General features: G+C 34.7%; 1 protein-coding gene across 1 annotated transcript in view; it reads left to right on the top strand.

The window, feature by feature from the left end:
* Positions 1-21670, top strand: part of LOC150110348 (uncharacterized) — a 220889-nt gene that overhangs the window by 123659 nt on the left and 75560 nt on the right. Inside the window, exon 14 of the mRNA XM_090396252.1 lies at positions 13851-13994. Within this exon, the coding sequence (XP_090252378.1) occupies positions 13851-13994 (144 nt within the window). The remainder of the gene's footprint in view (positions 1-13850; positions 13995-21670) is intronic.

The following is a 21670-nucleotide window of genomic DNA, read 5'->3' as shown; positions in this document are numbered from 1 at the left end:
TCTGTAGTGGTAGAATATTGTGAATGACAAACAGATCGTTGGTTGAGTGTGCGAAGTTAGTAGTGGGTATGGCTCTAATTATTCTGTTTTGTATTCCTATTAATGAAATCAGATTGTTGTGATAATCTCCACCCTAACAGGTGATGCCATATTGCAGTGAGGAATTTATCCAGGAATAAGAATCTTAAGAATGCTGCATTTACAAATTTTTTAACATAATATATTCTGTTAATTACGAACCTAAGCTTATTTGTTAAGAAAATGGTGTACGAGTTCCACTTCAGATTTCTATCGAAATGGAGGCCCAAATACTTGACTGATTTTGCTTTTTGATTAAGCTACAATTACAAATTAGGATGTCACTACATTTCCTTTGGTGTCAATTTATGTTACTGCGATTATTTAATTTATTTAAAGAGTACTAAAGGTTTATATTCCATTTATTTAAATTATATATCCTTGCATAAAGTAAACAGATCATTTTAATATCTGAATATTTCATCTTAAGTTTAATGAAATTTCTTTCCCAAGGATCAATATCAATGTTGACCCACAGTCGAATTAGGGTATATTCTTGTTTTACACCTGAGTTTAATTTCTATTTATGTAGACGGAAGTGTGATCCTCAACTGGACCTATTCCAAATTCAGTCTTCTGAATATTTCTTCTGAATGATGCATGTATTGATGTCCTTATTTCTACATAATATAACAACAATAACAAAATCAATTTACCTTCTTGTACGTAAGGCGGTTTGATCTGATGCATTTGTTAGCACCTATTGCCTTTCATAATATCCATTACGCACCAAACTAGCTAAACCAAAGTTTTGGTAAGAACATAGAAAATAAATATCAAGAAGGTGGCACGATATTCTGGAGGTTGTTGAAGAAGCTCAGAAATGGAGGAAAGAGTGTTGTGAAAGGAATTAGATATGATAAAGGTGTTGTGAAAACTGGAGAAAAAGATATCCTTGAAGTACGAATAATTGCTAAATGAAACAATGAGTGACAGCATAGTGGTAAGAAACACTTGCCAGGCATGATATAAGGAATGCATATCCATATTTTAATTAAAAAAGCCATCAAAGCCTGAAATGCGAAAGGCAACTGGTGTAGCTGATATTGGACCAGAAATGCTCAAGTATGAAGGTATATAAATCTTAGAGCGGCTGCACTGCATAGTTCAGGCCTGGACAGAGGGACGAATTACAGCTGATTGGAGTAGAGCTCTCATGTATAAAAAGAGAAATAAAACTGAATGTGAGAATTACAGAGGTATTTCTCTGCTGAGTGTTACTGGTAGGATTTATGCAAGTATAGTTGAAAAACGGTTGAGAAGAATTGGGGAAGAGAAGCTTGGTGAAGAACAAGCTGAATTCAGGCCAAATATAGGCTGTAAGGATCAGATTTGCACTTTACAACAAACTGTTGAGAAATCATGGGAATATAACAAAGATCTGAAATTACGTTTTGTAGATCTGATAAGGGCATATGACAAGGTGCCAAGAGAGAAGCGAATTCAAAACGATTTAGTTATATGGTGTCAATGGGGCATTATATCACGCAATACTTAACCTTTATTTGAGTTGTATATCAGCAATTGAATTGAAGAAAGTACAGGAAGATGGTTCAGTGATAAATCTGGTGTGAGACAAGGATGTACATTATTCCATCTGTTATTCATTATCTATATGGATCACATTATAAAAGAAAGTAGTATTAAACCTGATATCAAAATTGGAGATGTTAATGTCAGCTCTATACTTTATGCAGGTGATGTTATACTTCTAAATAAATTTACTGCAAGTCTCCAAGATTCCCTGACTAAATTGAATAACTTTTGTAATAGATATGCTACGAAGATCAACAATAACAAGACAAAGACAATGAAAATAGGCAGAAGTATTGCAAATATCAACTGTATTGTTATTGGAAAACCTATAGAAAAAGTAATACATTTCAGCTATTTAGGCACGATTTTTAATGAAGATGGTAAATGAAATATAGAAATAGACAACAGATTCAACAAAGCTGGTGTGGTAGGAAGTGTCAACTGAATACAATTTTATGGAATAAGAGAGAAGTTAGTCAAAGCACTAAATTAGCTGTGTACAAGATAATCTTCAAACCAATTTTGACTTATGGATCTGAGAGCTGGGTGAGAAGTAAAACACTGACCAAAGATAGCGGCCACAGATATGAGAGTCCTGAGAAAAATTAGGGCATAAACAGATGGCATCAATGGCAATATCGTATTAAAAACTAGATATTAGGAAAGAGCGTAACATTGTTCGGATCCAGGAATGTGTTAGAGAGATTGGCAAAACAAGTGTTCTCTGTCAAGTTGGGAGGAAAAGAACTCAGAGGAAGACAAAGAAATAGGTTGATTGATACCGTGAAAAGTATCTTAGAAGATAGAAATATAAGATCTGATAAAGTTGGAGTCTTGACAGGTAACATATTAATTTGGAGTCAAATGTAGATAGGAAGTTCGTAATGATGTACGTTTTTCATGTAGTACTGTCATATGCTGTACACTCCCTTGAAGGGACGTGTCAGGAATTTGATGATGATGGTGGTGAAGAGCTTTTGTTCTGGCATCTAATCTCAGGTTTTATCAACTACTAGTCTCACTTTAAAATGTTTCCAATAACTTGTTTATTAAATAAGTACTAAGTATTAATTAGATCCTATGTACTTATAGACCATCCAAAAATTCAAAAATTATATCGAAATGATATGTCTTCCAGCATGACGTTAGTATGCAGAGTGACTTCAAGCCCGAGTGATATGAGCAGAAGACAAGTGTTTTCTGCACTTGACCATGATCACCAAGACGCGCTGGACTGTGCTGATTCTCCTTATACAATTGTTGTATGTGCATTGAAGGCAAAGTAGAATGCGGGAGTTTTGGGTTCCAGATAAATTCGACATGTCAAATCTTTTCTTGGACAGCAGTGGTACAGCCGATGGCGAACTGAGGTTTGGACAGTAGTCGCGTTTTCAGTGGATGTGGGATATTGAATATTTCTGTTAATTTGGAAGGGTGTTTGGATAAGCAAAACACCAGTCAGTCCAAGGAAAGGAGAAAATCATCGCATTAGTTGCTATTGTAGTAGGAATGAACAGGCGACTGTTGGTGGTTGATTAAAGGCAGTTCTAAGAGAAAGAAACTAACACTACAGCATCCTTCGCATTACCAAGAGGAGAACAGACATGTGCAACATATTACGAGGAGAACTTAATAGCTCTCCTGGTATCGCTCTGAAAAGTGACTAAAATTCCACATGAATTTCGCAAACTGCATTGTCAAGATTGCATGCTCATTCTCCCCGATGTGAGGCAATGTGACCACAGTCGTTATGGATGAATCTTCTGTCCCTATGAACAAATCTAACACTCTCACACCACGAGTCCCCTCCATCACATGCAACCTTAAGTTTAAAAAAACTACTGCCGGCGACAATCACAATAAACAACGAAAAAAAAATGCCGTGAGAATTTTAATCCGCCAACTAAATATAACCTCAGTTTTCATTGGGTTATTTTGATGCTGTTACTTTCTAGGTATATTTTATGAATAAGATTTTAAATTCTCCCTAAGTCTACATTACTACTGTTCGATTTTTGAAGGATAGCATCACTGATGGGTTTTTTCTGCCTTTTATCATGCAATTATCGCTTTTAATACTTTCGTGGCAGGGCCTTTGAGACCATATAACTAAACTGTTTAATTTGGAATTCCAAGTATCAGATATCATATCTTTTTTTTTTGCAATATACTTTTTGATTTATTTTTATGCTTCGTTCCTTTTATGCCTTTACTTTTCGTTTATTTTATTCGTGAATAAGAAATATAAACATGAGAATTTCATTCTGGAAGCACGAGAGAAAAAGCAGTCCAAATCTACTTACTTGAAATATATGACGTTAGATAGAATCTAGAAACCGATTTATTTATTTATGAAAACAATTGCAGAGCTTTATTTTTTAAGATGCTGAAACGATTTATTCAATGGAACATGCTTTTTATTCATGTTAATATTTGTTTTCACCAGAAGCAATGCAAAAATTATTTTACCACTGCTTTTATTGCCTAACTATTAAAATATTAAAATATCCATAAAATTCAACAGAAAGGAGGAAACTGTAAATTTGCAGCAAATTTGCAGCTAATTATATATAATTAGTTGCAAACTGCAACTAACTATTAGCTACATGTAGCTAATTAACTTCGTAATGAGAATTTGTTTTACTTTCGACTTCGCATACTCGTATTATTATTATTATAATTATTATGATGATGATGATCATCAGACTTCTATGGAATCAAGACTCTTCCCGGGAAGTCCCATTATCACACACACACACACACACACACACACACACACACACACACACACACACACACACACACACACACACACACACACACACACACACATTACACCGTGCCTTAATTATGTTCACGTCTCCACATTCAGAAACACTCTTACCCAACACATTCCCATCAGTCACCACTCTCCATGCCAAATGCCTGTTCCTCATATTATTGCTCACATCCTTCTTATAGAGTTTCATGGATGGCATTTCTCCCATTCTATGGAACATCTTATCTACATTAATCTGGTAATAATCCCTTATCAACATATATGTCCTCCTAACCACCAGTGTTAGCAAATTGCACTTCTTCGATGTCAACATTCCAGAGACGAGAAACTACCATAGTCAACCATTTCTTAACATATTTCAATATATCTTCGTCCTTTTAAAAACCATGCGACAAAACTCTGTTCACAATATTCCTTTATCGGCTCACTAAAGCCTTATAAAATGGAAGTTTAACTTCCCTTTTTCTGCATGTCAACATCCTCCGCATTTGTTATAATCCACTCTGCTGTTGTCAAGTCTCTAAAAATGTGTCCCAGATATTTTAGGTCGTTGATTACAATCACTCCCAAGACGATCCCTCATTTCCACCACTTCTAAAGATATCTCACGAACGGTATGATATGCATCCCATCACTGCTAGCCAAATTCCAAAATTTTACATTTGACGACATTGAACGGAAATGACACTAACTTAACGATTAAGCCAGCACAGTCAAGACAGAATTTATATGAAAAAATCATTGAATAAAGAGAGCCAAAAGGCTTCACTTCGTCGATGCAAAATTATTCAAATTAAGTGGATATTGAATCTAACATTATTTCGAAGCCGAACAGAGAAACTACAAGAATTTCGTGCCGAATATAGAAACTATAAACCTTTCGGCGGATCCAAGCGTAAGCAAACCTTTCATGACAGGGCCAACTCGTAGTTGCCCCTGTCATCGCCTAGTGGACATGTGTTTTTCATTATGGGAAATACTAAGGATAGTGATGAGAGCTTACTACCTTTATTACGAGTTGCCCCTGTCATGAAAGGTTTGCTTACGCGTGGATCCACCGAAACGTTTATAGTTTCTATATTCGGCACGAAATTCTTGTAGTTTCTCTGTTCAGCTTTGAAATAATGTTGGATTCAATATCCACTTAATTTGAATAAAGATATCATATTATAAATTCTAAAATATACCGAATAATAACTTATTGTAAGTATTTGTAAATTATTCCGGTGAATTCCAAACAATGAACACTATTCTGTGTTTCTAAAATTCTTCAATTGCAGAATTCTATAGATATAAAATTTATAGATATAAAATTAATAGACATTACCATTAATTCAATATTATAACATAAATTATTCCTTTCAAGCCCATTGAAAATAAACACAATTTAGTTTATATATGAACGTCTTCAGGTTACGTAATAAAGAACAACACTGCTTCTTTATTTAAAATATGGAATTTATTCTTTATTTAAAATGAAGGAAAATGCACATGTCGATGTTTCTAACAGTATTCTCACAACTAATTCCCTTCGCGTTCACACACCCCCTATCAAGAAAGGAATACTCCCTCAAAATATCAGTAATAGCACATTCATTCACATTTAGATTATTATCTAAAAGGAGCGATATCTTCATTGTGACCTTCTTTCCATTTACTGGAAGAGGAGCGGTTTTAATAAAACCCGTGTATCACATTGGCTCAACTACATCATGCAAACATTTTTAATTTCTGACATTGCCTGCTGTTCAGCGCAATCTTATTTTAAATTTCAAGTTCACTGAATCAAATTTATTTTTAATATATTCATCAGATGAAAGAAAATAGAACATCCTGGTAAGAATTAAACAGAGAAAAAAATTTCATTAGTCGCGAAAGAATGCGCTGCTCAATAAATTGATAAAGGTGGTAATGGTTGGGCATGCATACATACGAAGACAATTATGAACAAATCCACTTGTAAATGAAAAGCTAATTACCACTTAAATCAGAGATATTATCTTAAGAAGAAGAAAATATATATATATGTATACATAATTTATGAGATAGTTAACTCCCTGGGCAAATGCGTTTATCTATAGTCGTCTTATACGGGATACTATAGGCAACAGGATTCTGCTCACCATCCTATACAAATATCCGGAATTATAAAAATTTTATTACATTGTAATCATTTCTTCTACTCGTCAAGAATTACAGTAAACTCTAGAAACGACACTGCACAGTATCTCTTTTCATTCCTATTTTCCGTGTTTAAATAATAAGGAATAATAGGGAAACGGTAGGTCGAGTTCCAACCTCAAAACATTTCCCACATCTCAGAACCAATTTCCAGAATTTCTAAAATATTCCATTTAGTGTCTATTTTCTACCTCTGATCAAATTATCAGATTGGTTTCCTTCTTCTTACGCTCACCTCAGGCTCTCCCTAATGGACTCCAAGATCAATGTGATTGTCATCAGTCTTACTTCGGACAAACTGAAAGCTCAATTCAAAAGAGGCCAACAGAGCACCATTCTAATATTAACAACAGAAAATATGAGAAATCTCGATTGGAAGAGAGCAGAGAATAGATAGACAATACAATAACATCCGTGTCTGCTAGATGCCTACATCACAGATGTCAGAATATATTTTAATGCTTGCTTAAAGACAGCATTTATGCCTTACTTCACCGTCCGAACTAAATAGGAGTCATTGCCTTTCGCTAAGATAACGGAAAGACATTTTAATCAGACAACAATAATATTTTTAAACAGCTAACGAATAATTTATATTGCCACATTACCACAACTCAATAGTATACTTTATAACGTTTCTACGAACTGACCAATGTCTATTTCAGCAAGAAGATGAACCGTCTCATATGGATGCTGCTGTAATTGGGGGGGGGGGGGAATCCAGAACATAATCCCTTAATTGAACTCATTATATACCTACCGGAATAATGCTTCAAAATTCCCATTTGGTAGCTATAGCATGCTTGGGCAAATTATGTCTCGTAGAATTTGTGCCTTCTCTGTAGCTACATAAAGTCTCCTACATCTTATTAAGGTGGGCCCAATAGATGTTTGTTGGTCACACTATGGTGTCGTTGCCATCTTTCCAACCAGTGTAAGTAGTACTATTTATTTAAATAACGTCATGCATCTTTGTATTAATATTAACATCCATCATCGGCGAAAATGACAGATAATTACATGGCAGGGGGCGACCAACATATTGTTTTAAAATAGAGAGTGTTTTGTGATGCTATCCATAAAACAGCGTAATGATAAGACTGAGGAAACATCACTTGAATTACCACTAACTGTAATTTAATAAAAATAACTTTGATAATGCATGATTCGAATAAGGCTATCGAAAATAAAGAAGACAGCAAATTATGCTTTCAGAGATATATTCCACATCCGTCATCATCAGGTGAAATAAAGACTTCCATTTTTATCTAAAATCGTCTTTTACTGGATGCCACATTCAGCAGAAACCTGCTCACTAGGTATTAGAAAAGACAATAATTATAAAACTTTATAACCATGTGCTCATTTGTTCTACTCTTCAAAAATTACACTACGAAATGTAAAACATACCAAAATATATGAAACCGAACTCTTTCCATATTCCAATTATATCCATTAAATTCTTCGTGTAATTAATTTTTGTGCTTCTGCTCGTGTATGAAAAAATATATATTTAGTGAACAGTTTTTGAAATATCTATGTATCCCTCACATCCCCTCGTCTGCTTCTTGCAATCTTTGTTCTTGTCAGCAATCGGTGTTTAGCTAAACTTATTTTTCGTTTCAAGTAAAATAGAAAGAATTTAATTTTTTTTATTCCATTTAATTTTTTAAATTTCATTTCTTAATAAATTAATTAAACAATTAATTTAATTTAATGAATTGAAAGAATTTAATTTAATTTTCTTTCAATTCATTAAACACATCTTATAAAATTCACTGGAAAAATTCATTTACTTTAGCAGCAAAAGAAGGCACAGCAGAACAAATTGCTAAGTATGGTCCGGGAATGACTTCGTGTACACTTCATCAAGTGTACACGAAGGACGAATCTAAGATAACTTGTACTTGCAAATCGGATTTAAACTTAAAATCGATAAGTCACCATAATGTCAACGTAAATATTTTGATAAAATATTTTATATGTACAGGGTGTTCGGGATAAATTTGACATATTTATAATTAATTATATTTTTCCGTAAGTTACATGTATTAACACACACTTCTCTTCATTTAAAAGTTTGGACCCTTCTTCATTCATATACAAGATGTCAGAAAGGATGGATAGCTGGAACCCACCTGAATCATGGAAGAGAATAACTTGTATCATGATGATTCGTGCCCGCCATCAAAATAAGGATATTACGACTGCTGCCCAATGCTCCCTGAATACAGTAAAAACAATCAGGCATGAACTAGAGACTTGCAATGGTGACTACGAGGATGTAGCAAGAAGAAAGATCCCTAGCAGACGATCTGATTGCGTTCGTACAGCAGAATTCCTCGCAAATCTGCAGGAACAGGTGTTGAAGAACCCTGGCATTGGAATTCGGGCTTTGTTCGTGGAGTTGCTAACTGTAGTCAAGCCCTGGATAACAAGGGTAGCCAATGGTAGGCCGTATGTATGGCAGCAGGATTCGGCCCCTTGCCACACCTCTGGGAAAAGTCAAAAATGGTTGTCTGAAAATTTCTACGACTTCACCAGTCCAAATGTTTGGCCTCCAAACTCCCCAGACCTTAACCCCATGGATTATTTTGTATGGGGCGCAGTTGAAAAAGACACCAATCGCACTTCCAGTAATACAAAAGCCCAGTTAACGGATAAAATTAAAACAGTTTTTGCGGCCCTTCCCAGGGAGACTGTAGCATCAGCTTGTTCGAGGTTCCGAAGCAGAATTGAAGCTGTGATCGATGCTAATGGTGGTTATTTTGAGTAAATCTTGTTGATAGTATTGTAATTAACTCTGCCTGTAATGTTTTTTTGTCAATTCATTAAATTTAATAGATACAAAGAAGATTTTCTTTTTCCTTACGAAACTGTCAAATTTATCCCGAGCACCCTGTATATTAAATACGTAATAATGAAACAGCAATGCTACTTTATTTAAAATATACAACAGACCGGAAAAAAAAGTTACTGCTTAATGTTTTCTAACTGTATTCTCAAAATTGATTCCAATAATCGCTCGGCGTAATTTCAAAAATGGATTCCCCTCTGATATCAACGCTTCCGCTGTATTGTCAGTAATTTTCTAAGAGTCAATACATCTAATTTCCATTTTAAACATGTCCTGCAAATACAGCATATATCAATATATTTCTTCAATGTACAAAGCTAGCAACATGCTTAGGTCTGTTCCTTTAAAATCTTAAGTCTGGAACTTTTTTGGTTCTCCGTCATTGGTGGATTTCGAGATAAAAGTTATACGTTTTTCTTTCCAAGTATTTTAATTTAATGATCGTACTGAAGATATTATCTATTCGATTTCGTTTTCTTTAGATAAAAAATGTAGACACCGCACAGCAAATTGCTTAAAGAAGATGAAACCGATACTAGTAATTCCAACAATGCATATAAAGCTGATTACATTTTGAAGGTGGAGAATTGTTCGCAGATAGAACATATATATTTTTATAGGTAGATTATGTAGTAACAAGTTCTGCAGTGTTTCTCTCTGGAAAATATGCAACACCCGTAAAAGAAGGGGCTTCGTGCAGACGTTTCTGCCAGTATTCTCATAGCTAATTCCAATAAGCTCTTGGCATTCAAAACCTTTCAAGCCAGAAATAAATTCTAAGATATAAATAATACAATTATGAATTATCTAATACGAGCAAAATCTAATACTTGCCCTTGTTTCCAGGTTTTGAGGAAAATATCCGAGTATTTCTTCTATACATATATTCTCATATTCTTATGTATACGTGATGTACAGATAAAGCGAAGTGTTTTCGCTTTATCTGTATATCACGGTTCCTCATCAATATCTTGCAAACATGTCAGTTTTCCAACATAACCAGCTATCCTTCTTAATAATATTCTAATTTGAAATTCATTGATAAGAATTTATTTCATTTCCTTCCTTCCCTGAAAGAACATAGAATATCATACTAAAAATCAAATGGTATTCAACCGATATTTTCAACATATTTGTTATAATTATTTACGTGAAAAAAAAAGGAATGTACTGCCTCGGCATGATGCACGTTTCCTAACGAGATGTCAATGGACATCTCGTTAGGAAACGTGCATCATGCTTTGTACAAACTTTCTACAAACACTTCAGTCAAGTGTTTGTAGCAGATAAATTTAATATTTATACAAACTTTGTACAAACTTTCTACAAACACTTCAGTCAAGTGTTTGTAGCAGATAAATTTAATATTTTTCTGCTACATAGGAAATATGGAAAATAATGCTCCCAGAAATATGGAAATGTATTTGAGTGAAATCGCTGCGAGAAGAGAAGTGACGGAGTTTTTGAAGGCGTTAAGATAGCCGGCCATCTGTACAAGGCCTATCTATGAATAAATTATTTAGCAGGTTGGTCGATTCCACGATATATATCAGAGATCAAATAGCGAAATGGAAATTCTGGGAATCAACTGCAAATATCACCAGCAGTAGGCGACTCATTTCATTCTGCGGACGTGATTGCAGATTGCTACAAAGTACGTCATGTGAAAAGCGCAATTATTGGGCCGAAACTTTGAATTCGCAGTTAGGGCTATCGACTGTAACAGGAATATGCACAAAAACATTAAGAACTTAAAATATAAACAGGGGTGTCCATATTAAGAGCACAATATTCATGTCCCACATTACAATAACCAACATGTAACTTTACATTTTGTGGTGCAATGGGCGTGAACAGTGTCACGTGGACCCTGGGAAAGCTGTGTTATTGATGTACGATTCAATCTTCACCTCTACAAGACAGATCGCCCGGTGTGAACGTTGCGGATGGTAAGACTGGTAAGAGATACCAATTAGCGTATCTTACCATTGTGCCTAACAGCACCGGGGTAATTCCGAGGTGGAAGGATGTAAGCATGGTTTGGTTTTCATATTTTGGACTCGGACTTCTGTTTGAACTCCTAGAGGTATACGAACATTAGGACAGTGCAATGTTACATACTTTATAGTTTCTACAGACCTAGACACTGTTTCTATTAGGATGACAATGCACCGTCTCATATGGATGCTGCAAAAACAAAATAAGAAAGCGCTTATTCCTCACTTCACCTTCCGAATTTAAATCGAGCGACTCCCTCTAGCTACCAAAAATACTGGTAAGCCTTAACAACACATCACAAATCTTTTTAAACAGCCGACATGCAGTTTATCTTGCAATATTTTGTCAATTGTCGCGACCGTTTCTGTTTTATTTCAATCCTTTGATTGCGTTCTACGTTGTAGTCGATTATTATGGCCAACGATGATATCTTGTAATGTTCAGGTCGAAATAGATTTATTTATGGAAATAAATATATTTTCCTAATCTTTGTGTTTTTCGTGTAAATAATAGAAAAACTTAAAGGACAAAAATCTTTTCTTTAGCAGCGAATGCATGAACAGCTCAACACATTGATAAATTTGGTAAGGGTTTGTCCTGTGTACAGTAGAAGAAAATGATGACTCCAAATCAACTTGGAAATGCAAAACTAATTTCGTTTCTAAGCGCCAGGAATAACCGCATCGTTTTAAAGAAAATCTCTACAAATATATATATTTTATGAGTTAATGAACTACCTAGACACATCGTAAGATAAAATAATGCAGGATGAAATTTTTTTTTTCCACAGATTAGAGATCTCTGAATGACAGTTGACAAAGAAAAGACCACAGCAGTGATTGAAAAAAAAAATGTACCGTGGAATGCAATCGGACAGAAAACTAATACAATGTGACTTGTCACTGTGAAATGATTCAGGATAAAGAAGAAGAGGATGAAGAAGACGAAAAGGAGTAAAATACCTACATAACAAAGCTCAGCAGCTCCTCTTCATTTATAACACGGAACAGAATGTAAAGGAAGATATATCATTTAGATTTATCTGGATGCATTCTCACTACTAATGTCAATAATCCCTTCGCATTCAGAACCCAATAATAAAAGAAAGAAAGAAACTCTCACAGTTATTTCGGCATTCCCAATTTCTTCCCTGTATTCTGCCAGTCACCTTTTTTGTTGTCAGCCATTGGTGTTTAGCGAAATCATATTTTCATTTCAACTGAAATGGAAAAAAGTTAATTTAATTTTGTTAATATCATGAAGGAACATCATTTTAAAATTCCCGAGTTACATTCATTTACTTTAGCAGCAAAAGAATGCACTCCCGAACAAATTGTTAAATGTGGTCAAGGAATCACCATTACTAGAGTATATAAAAAAACTCAGCTATATCAACTTGTATGAAACCTGTATTCGTTCTATAGCACCACTGATGACTAAAGTGTTAACGTAAATATTTCACTAAAACATTTTATATCTTGTTAATATATTTACCGTATATATTTTCTGACTGTATTCTGAAAATTAATTTCAACATTCCTTTAGGCATTGATCCTTTAGCTTTCAAAAACCTTCAAGCAGAGAATAAACTGTGACATCACTGCAGATCCTTGACATTCCCATTCGTGGTTTCCGAGTGACCTGTTTTTTCCTTGCTCTTCTCTGCCATTTTGTGCTATTCAGTCATAATATATTTGTTTTTTTCATTTCTATTACATTTATTCGAATTTAATTTTATTTTCTTCATCCAATAAATTAAAATCATACCAAAAATTAAATTATCAATTCCTCTTTCTTTTGTAGCAATAGAATGCACACCACAACAAATCGCTAAATGGTTTGGCCGCTTCCACAGTAGATGGAAATAATATAGTTAATTCTAGGTACAAATTTCCTTTCATTTTATAGCTCTATAGATCATCTTTGTCCAACGTATTTCAATAATATAATTTCATTTTATTTATTAGTTAACTGAATAATATGGATTAACTGTCCTTCGATAGTTGAAATATGAAACACACAGAAAAAGTATAATAGCGTTTAGAATTTCTTGACTGCATTCAAACAATTCCTCAAGTTACCAAATCATTCAAGAAACAAATATACACTAAGATCATCCCTTCTACCGCATTATTATTTATCATCTGACTGAAGTAGTCTTCTTGTCATTCTACGCATGTATTTGAAAATACAAAATGGCTCTATGTATTTCTTCAACATACACATTCAGCAACATGTATGCATCTGTTCTTTCCTCTATCCTAAGTCGTACAAACTTTGTTGTTGGCTGCGTTTATGCGTTATTCAAAATATTCTTTTTTTCTTTTTAAATCAATTGAAAAAAGTTTAATTTTATTTTCTTCATCCGACGAAAGAACGTCATATTGAGAATAACCTCGTCAATTTCCTCTTCTTTATCAGCAAAAGAATGCACACCAGAACAAACTGCTAAATGTGGTCCGGGAATGGCCTCGTGTGCAGTAGATGAAAATGATGCATCTAAGTCAACTTGTACTTGCCTACCTGGTTTCGATTTAATTCTCGATAATTCACCACAGTGTCAAGGTTAGTATTTTAAAAAATATTTTTATATGTATATTAACTACATGATAAAGAGCAGAGATGCTACTTTTTTATAATATTCTACAGATCTGAAATAAATAGGTGTCATTTTCTGACATTATTTTTATTAATAATTCACTTTCGCTTGTCTTATTCTTAGAAACGTTTTGTTGTCCACTATTGTGCGTTAATCAGAAGATTAGTATTTCTCATTTAAAATACATTTAACGAATTTAGTTTCAAAAAATCTTTGTTGGGTGAAAGGTGATAGTAGTGAAAAGTACTATTCAATTAGGATTTTTATCGCAGAAAGTATCCACAGCCCAGCAAGTTTCTAAGAATATATGAAAATGATTCATCTAAATCTACTGTTAAACGGAAAGCTGATTTGGTTTTAGAGTTCGAGAATAAATTGTGGACTCAACGGATATATTTCAATACGTACGTTTACTCTACTAACAATAAACACAAGTGTAAAGTTATTTTTATCTGCAACATCCCATTGCATATTTTATGAAACGGTGTCTTGCATGTTTGCTTACATCTGAGAGTTTTTCGTTTTTCTCTTCTTCCCACCTAAGGAAATATCTGTCTTTGTTTCATTATCGAACACCATTTGCAAGATCAAGCTCTCTATAACGTTATCTCGCATAACTTATTCAAACTTGGTTTGTTGTCTGCAATTGTGTGCTATCGAATGTACTGTTATTATTCATATCAAATTCATTGAAAAGAATTTTGCTTCATTATCTTCACCCATGAAATACCATTGTGATGAAAATTAAATGGTATTTTTTTAACGACAAAAGAATATACTCCCCAGCCACTTACTTAATGTCTCTTGACATGGCCATGTATAAAGTAGGTGAAAATGATGCATCAAAATAAAGTTGAACTGCGAAGTAGGTTTCGTTGTAATGCTCGATAAATCACCGTACTCTCAACCCACGTATTTCAATAAAATATTTTTTATATGTAATTTAACCATAATAAAATACAGTGGTGCTGATTTATTTAAAATATTCAACACATTGTAAAATCAAATATATCGTTTAGCCTTTTCTGACTGTATCTTCACAACTAGTTCAAATAATTCCTTGGTGTTCACAACTTTATAACATTAACTCTTATTTATTCATTTATCTTATTCGAGTGGACTCATCTCCTTGCCCTTCTTCTAATGTATTGAAAACATTTTAATGTATTTTTGCAACAGCGCCTTTTTCAAAGACATATTCTGCGACATTCAATTGCTTAAGTCTTACAAAACTTTCTTTTCATTCATTGTGTGGTATTTAGAGTATTAATATTTTTCATTCCAAGTACATTGAAACGATTTTAAGTTTATTTTTTTATCATGAAAATTTACTGGTTAATTTCTTTTTCTTCAGCAGCAAACATGTGCACAGCACAGCATTTTCTGACCTGAAGGAATCTGTTTTCTCATAATGCCCAGTTTTAAACTTCCCCACCCATCTTACAACTATGCTGGGCAGCAATTATTTTGCAGCACGAAAACTTTGGTTCGCACCTCTGTCTTCGAATTTCTTCAAAACCTCTGACATATTTCTTATATGTACTAAACGAAAAAAAAAAACACTTCTTTGCAATTTAATGAAACATGGGGAATTGGTTTTAAGATATGTTCTTTCTTCTGGTTATATCACTTGGATTAGTATAATTTCTCATCTTGGTGCTTATCAGAAACTTTCAGATCAACCCCTCGTAAATCTAAATTAAAATAATAATACTGAATTTCACGAGGAAATACAGAAGAGTATGAATCTCAAATGTTTGGAAATATTATGTTACATGGTGATGTGAAATATAAACATTGTTGACCATTGTATGACTCTCTATTTAAAAGAATCAACGAAGTATTTCTCAGTTTGTTACCATGATATTTTTAATTCCAAAGATTTCCAGTTAACATGTTTTGTTTTTTTTTAATTTATGAAATACAATGAAATTTATTAAATATTTGATATTTATTAAATATCAAACTACCCAGGGATATTCTAGTTAAGTAGCACCGATACATACCTATATTTATCATATATAAAATAAATATATAAATTGCTTGTTAAGAAATCAATGGCCATCATGGTGCGAGAAATAGTGTGAGGAACAAAGAGCTAAGAGCTAATAAAACACTTTAACAAGACGCACGATTTCCTTTCGCTGTGATGACTGCAGTCATCCTATGAGGAAAACTTTAATCAAACGTACGATAGCGATCGATTTGAAGGTTTGATGATTATTCTTGTATGTATGTAATGCGGTCCTGGAGTGTTGAAACGTACGTCTCTTGACCTAATCCGAGGCTCACGTTCATCACCCAGGTGATTGAGAGAGTTGAGATCAGCGCTCTGTGGAGACCAGTCAAGTGGCTTACATTCATGTCCAGAAACAATGCAATTACAGCAGCAGACTTATTGACAACGTGCATTGTCTTGCTGACAGAGACTATATTCAGTTCCGTACAAACACCACAAAGTAGGAAGCAATATAATGTCAAGAATGTTCATGTACCTCTAGGAGTTCAACGATCGTAGCATCACAAATGGAGGTCCGAAGCTAAACCCTGAAAACGAGAACCATACCATCACATAGCCATATCCGAATTTCAGAATTGGGGTTCAGAATTTCAACCCACGTATTTAAATAAAATATTTTCTTATATGTAATTTAACTATAATAAAATACAGTGGTGCTGATTTATTTAAAATATGCAACACATTATAATATCAAAGATATCCTTTAGCCTTGTCTGACTGTATACTCACAGCTAGTTCGAATATTCCCTTGGTGTTCACAACTTCATAACATTAATACTTATTTATTCATTTATCTTATTGGAGTAGACTCATCTCCTTTCCCTTCTTCTCATGTACTGAAAACATTTCAATGTATTATTGCAACAACTCTTTTCAAAGATGTGTTCTGCGACATCCAATTGCCTTAGTCTTACAAAACTTTCTTGTCATTCATTGTGTGGTACTTAGAGTACTACTGTTTTTCATTTCAAGTACATTGAAAGAAATTTTAAGTTTAGTTTCTTCATCTTGAAAATTCACTGGTTAATTTCTTTATCTTCAGTTGCAAACATGTGAACAACACAGCAATTTCTAATAATCTGAGGGAAATCTGTTGTCTCAGAATGCCCAGTTTTAAACTTCTCCACCTATCTAACAACTATTCTGAGCCGCAATTTTCTTGAAACACGAAAACTTTGATAATGGTTTGCATCTCTGTGTCTTCGAATTTCTTCAAAACCTCTGACATGTTTCTTATATATACTAAAAGAAAAAAAATAACACTTCTTTACAATTCAATGAAACATGGGGATTGGGTTTTAAGATGTGTTCTTTCTTCTGGTTATATCAGTCGTATTAGTATAATTTCTCATCTTGGTGCTTATCAGAATTTTTCAGCTCAGACCCTCGTAATTCCAAGGTAAAATAAGATTACGAAATTTCACGATGAAATACAGACGAATATGTAACTCAAATGTTCGGAAATATTATTTTACATGCTGATGTGCAATATAGACATTATTGACCATTGTATGACTGTCTATTTCAAAGAACCTGCGAAGTATTTCTTAGTTTATTTCCATGATGTTATCAATTCTACAGATTTCCAGTTAACAGAGTTTTGCTTTATTGATTTTTTTAAATTTAATAAATGCAGCAATCAAACTACCCAGGGATATTCTATTTAGGTAACACCGATACATACCTATATTTATCATATATACAATAAATATATAAACTGCTTGGAAAGAAGTCAATGGACACCATCGCGTGAGACATAGTGTGAGAAACAAAGAGCTAGGGCGATCACCTTAACAACTCGCCGATTTCCTTTCGCTGTGATGACTGCAGTTATCATACGAGGAAAACTTTATTCAAACGCATGATAGCGATCGATTTGAAGGTTTGATGATTCTTCTTTTATGAATGTAATGCGGTTCTGGAGTGTTGTGAAACGTACGTCCCTTGACCTCATCCGACGCTCACGTTCATCACCCAGGTGATTGAGAGAGTTGAGATCAGCGCTCTGCGGAGACCAGTCAAGTGGCTGACATTCATATCCACAAACCATGCAATTACAGCAGCAGACTTATTGACAGCGTGCATTATCTTGCTGAGAGAGACAATATTCAGTTCCGTACAAACGCCACAAAGTAGGAAGCAATATAATGTCAAGAATGTTCAGATACCTCTAGGAGTTCAATGCTCGTAGCATCAGAAATACAGGTCCGAAGCTAAACCATGAAAGCCAAAACCATACCATCACATTGCCATGTCCGAATTTTAGAGTTCGGGGTCACGTACTCTGAAAAGACCCACATGGGTCCATCTGTTCGGGAATGATTAGTGTGATTTATCGCACCATAACGCAGTTTTCCAACTTTCCACGTCCAAATGTAAATGTTCTTTGAGCCACTGAAGACGAAGCTGCATGTTGGTTCGGGTAATGTGAGGCTTGCATATTTCGGTCCTATCAAAGAAACTTAGAGCCACGACTCTGAATGCTTTTGTGCAGATCCGTGTTCAAGTCGTGCCCAGAACTCTGCTTTAAGCGTTCCGCCGAAGAATGGCAGTTTTTACATATTGTCCTTCGTAGCAATTTACGGTCACGTTAGGTGAGTGTCATGGTTCGTTAACTTCAGGTGGCATTTGCAGTTGACTCTCTGCGTGGGGTATCACTGACTTTTGACCTGTAATAGCTAAATTGTCAACAGTTTGCCAATCAGATAAGCCTTCGACATTTCATTATATTACTACACTGCCTTTAAACGTCGTCATTTTGCGATATCTTAGCCATTTTACTCGGACACTGTTGCACTGATTTGGGAGAATCATACTCCTACAATTTCTACCAGCTTCGAAAATGTGCCTCGTTACATGACACGATGAATCTTGCACCTGGATGGTGGTGGGGGGGGGATTCTTTGACATCTTTCCAAGCAGTCAAGAAATACAGTGGTGACCGAAAGATTAGGAAATGCTACATCTTTTGTTATATATGAAAGATTTTCATGACTAAAACCAAATATGGACATAAATTTATCGTCTGCATAGTCAAAATAATATTACATAACAATGTGTTATAAATTTCGTACAAATTAAATTACAATACCTTTTGGAAAAAGTTAAAAATTTCCTAAGAACGTAGTTAGGTAATTAATGTGCAGTGTTTACAGAAAACTATACGCAGAGATATTTCAATATGTCCGCCCGAACTGCGATGCTGCAGTTCGTTCAATGCTTAGTACGAAGTGATTCAGGAGATCCTGAACTAAACTGGACCACTCCTCCTTCAGTGCAAAGGATAAGGCCTTGTTTGTTTTCTGCAGGGAAATTTCGTCAAGCGTGCTGGCCACTGGATTCGATTAAAATCCTCGGTCTCCATATGTATCCCCACTGCTAATGTACGATGTGATGTGCATTGTTTTCCACTAAAATGAATTCTTCGCATAGAGTACAACGGAACAGTCGAATATGACGTTTTAGAATTTCGTCGCAATATCGTTCACCAGTCGTGGTTCCATTTTCCAACAATTGTAGCCCCTTGCGTCCATTTAGCATAATGCCTCTCCACACCATGACCCCAGCACCACCATATCTATCCCTTTTAAGCGATTCATATGATAGTACTTAGTTCTGGGGTTATGGTGAATGGTCATGATCATGGCTACTCTCAGAGAAAAGAGTACAATGACTCTCATCTCTAAAGCGAACATTAGCCCATTTTTATGGATACAGCACCATGAATATGTGCTCTAAGATCAGTTGTGGCTAAAGAGCCACAGACAAGATGCCTGCAGGTTGTATAGGCGTGCTTGTTGCAGACAACTTGCCACAATTTTTCTTATATATACTGTATATATATATATATATATATTGAAGATTCTATTTACTCGGCTTGTCGACATTTTAAAAATAATAATATACTAACTAAAAAACCGAGAAAGGAAGGAAAAACTTTAATAAACACGACTAGTTTCGTCGGAACGCCGACTTCTTCAGGTGCGTAAATAATTATAAAAAACTGGAAAAAATAATAACAAGTTAAATAACATGGACTTCTCACATAAACAAATTGGAAATAACAACAGTCAAATTTGAAACTGCTGTCGGCGTGGTAGGTCTAACGTGAGGCAAGAGTGAGTGACCACTGACTCGAGAGTGCCAGAACTGAATTGCTGAGCTGTGAGAGTCTAGCAGGTTGTAGCTTAAATTTTTGTTCATGTGTGATTGGTCCAGGACTGTCTCTTTTGATTCAAGTATACCTCTATCAAGTTTCTTCACTACATTTATGAATAGTGACGTAAGATTCCAGTCTATCTGATGTTGGGGTTCTTCTAGATTGGAGTTAGCGGAGAAAAGAACATGACTTGAGAGGGCTTCTTATAACAGATATCACGTTTATGTTTTTCCAAGCGTTGAGAGGCAGACTTATCGGTTTGTCCATAATAAGGACAAACCGATAAAATCATCTGATAATGCGATAATTTTATAGCACTCGCAGTTGATTTTGTACACACCAGGAAATTGAAGTATACTGTAATTGAATATGAGTAATAATATTGGAGTTATCTTCTGGCCCGAGGTTGAAGACGTGAATTTAGTCATTAGTTATGCTTCATGATTAATTGCCGTTGTTCAAAAATGTTCTTTTGAGGTAGTAGAGTTCAATTTGAAGAACGTCTTCTGAAATAAGAGATCTCGCTCGATGGGCTAGAATGGAAATAATACCACGTTTCTGCGGAGGGAAATAATGAGAAGCGGCATGTAAGTATCTGTCACTGTGAGCAGATTTACGAACAATCCAAAATTCAATTACTGTTCCAAGATAAACAACTTATTATTTTCTGATACTTACTCTCTCTTACAAAGTGACCCTTCGAGAGAACCTAACAACTGTACTAACAATATCCTCAAATCTACTTCAGAACTCCCTAGACATATCAGATTATCTCTCCACTCTCTCCATCAATTAATTCCTCGTTTTTACAGCCTCCTGAAGATCCAGAAGGCAGACACTCCCTTAAGACCGATTGTTGAAGGCATTGACTCACCCACCTACAACCTGTCCAAATACCTTACTTCTTCCTTAAAACATCTCATTGGTAACTCTTCCTCTTTCATTAAAAACTCTGAAGATTTCACATCTAAGTTAAATAAATTTAAATCTCAAGGCCTCTGAAAGAATGGTTAGTTTTGAAATTGTCTCTCTCTTCACAACCTCTCCTCAACGTACTGAAAAACAAATTTTCCAAGAAAAAATTTATCTTTCTTTTGCATTGCATAAATCTCCTCACAATCTAAGGAAATGCAAAGTGATTTCCTTTCTAAGCGGCATGAATAACGCATCGTTTTAAAGCATATCTTTACAAATATATAATTTGGACACATCGTTAGATAAAATAATGCAGGATGAAATACTTTTTCCCACAGATTAGAGATCTCTGAATGACAGGTGACAAAGAAAAGACCACAGCAGTGATTGAAAAAAAAAAAAAACTACCGTGGAAGGCATTCGGACAGAAAACTAATACAATGTGACTTGTAACTGTGAAATGATTCAGGATAAAGAAGAAGAGGATGAAGAAGACGAAAAGGTGTAAAATGACTACATAACGAAGCTCAGCAGATCCTCTTCGGAAC

The sequence above is a fragment of the Typopeltis vanoorti genome, chromosome 1 (genome assembly GCF_054136105.1).
Source record: "Typopeltis vanoorti isolate ZY-2024b chromosome 1, IOZ_Tvanoo_1.0, whole genome shotgun sequence".
Lineage (NCBI taxonomy): Eukaryota > Metazoa > Arthropoda > Arachnida > Uropygi > Thelyphonidae > Typopeltis > Typopeltis vanoorti.
The sequence above is the reverse complement of the archived record's forward strand: the minus strand, read 5'-3'. Positions and strand labels throughout refer to the sequence as shown.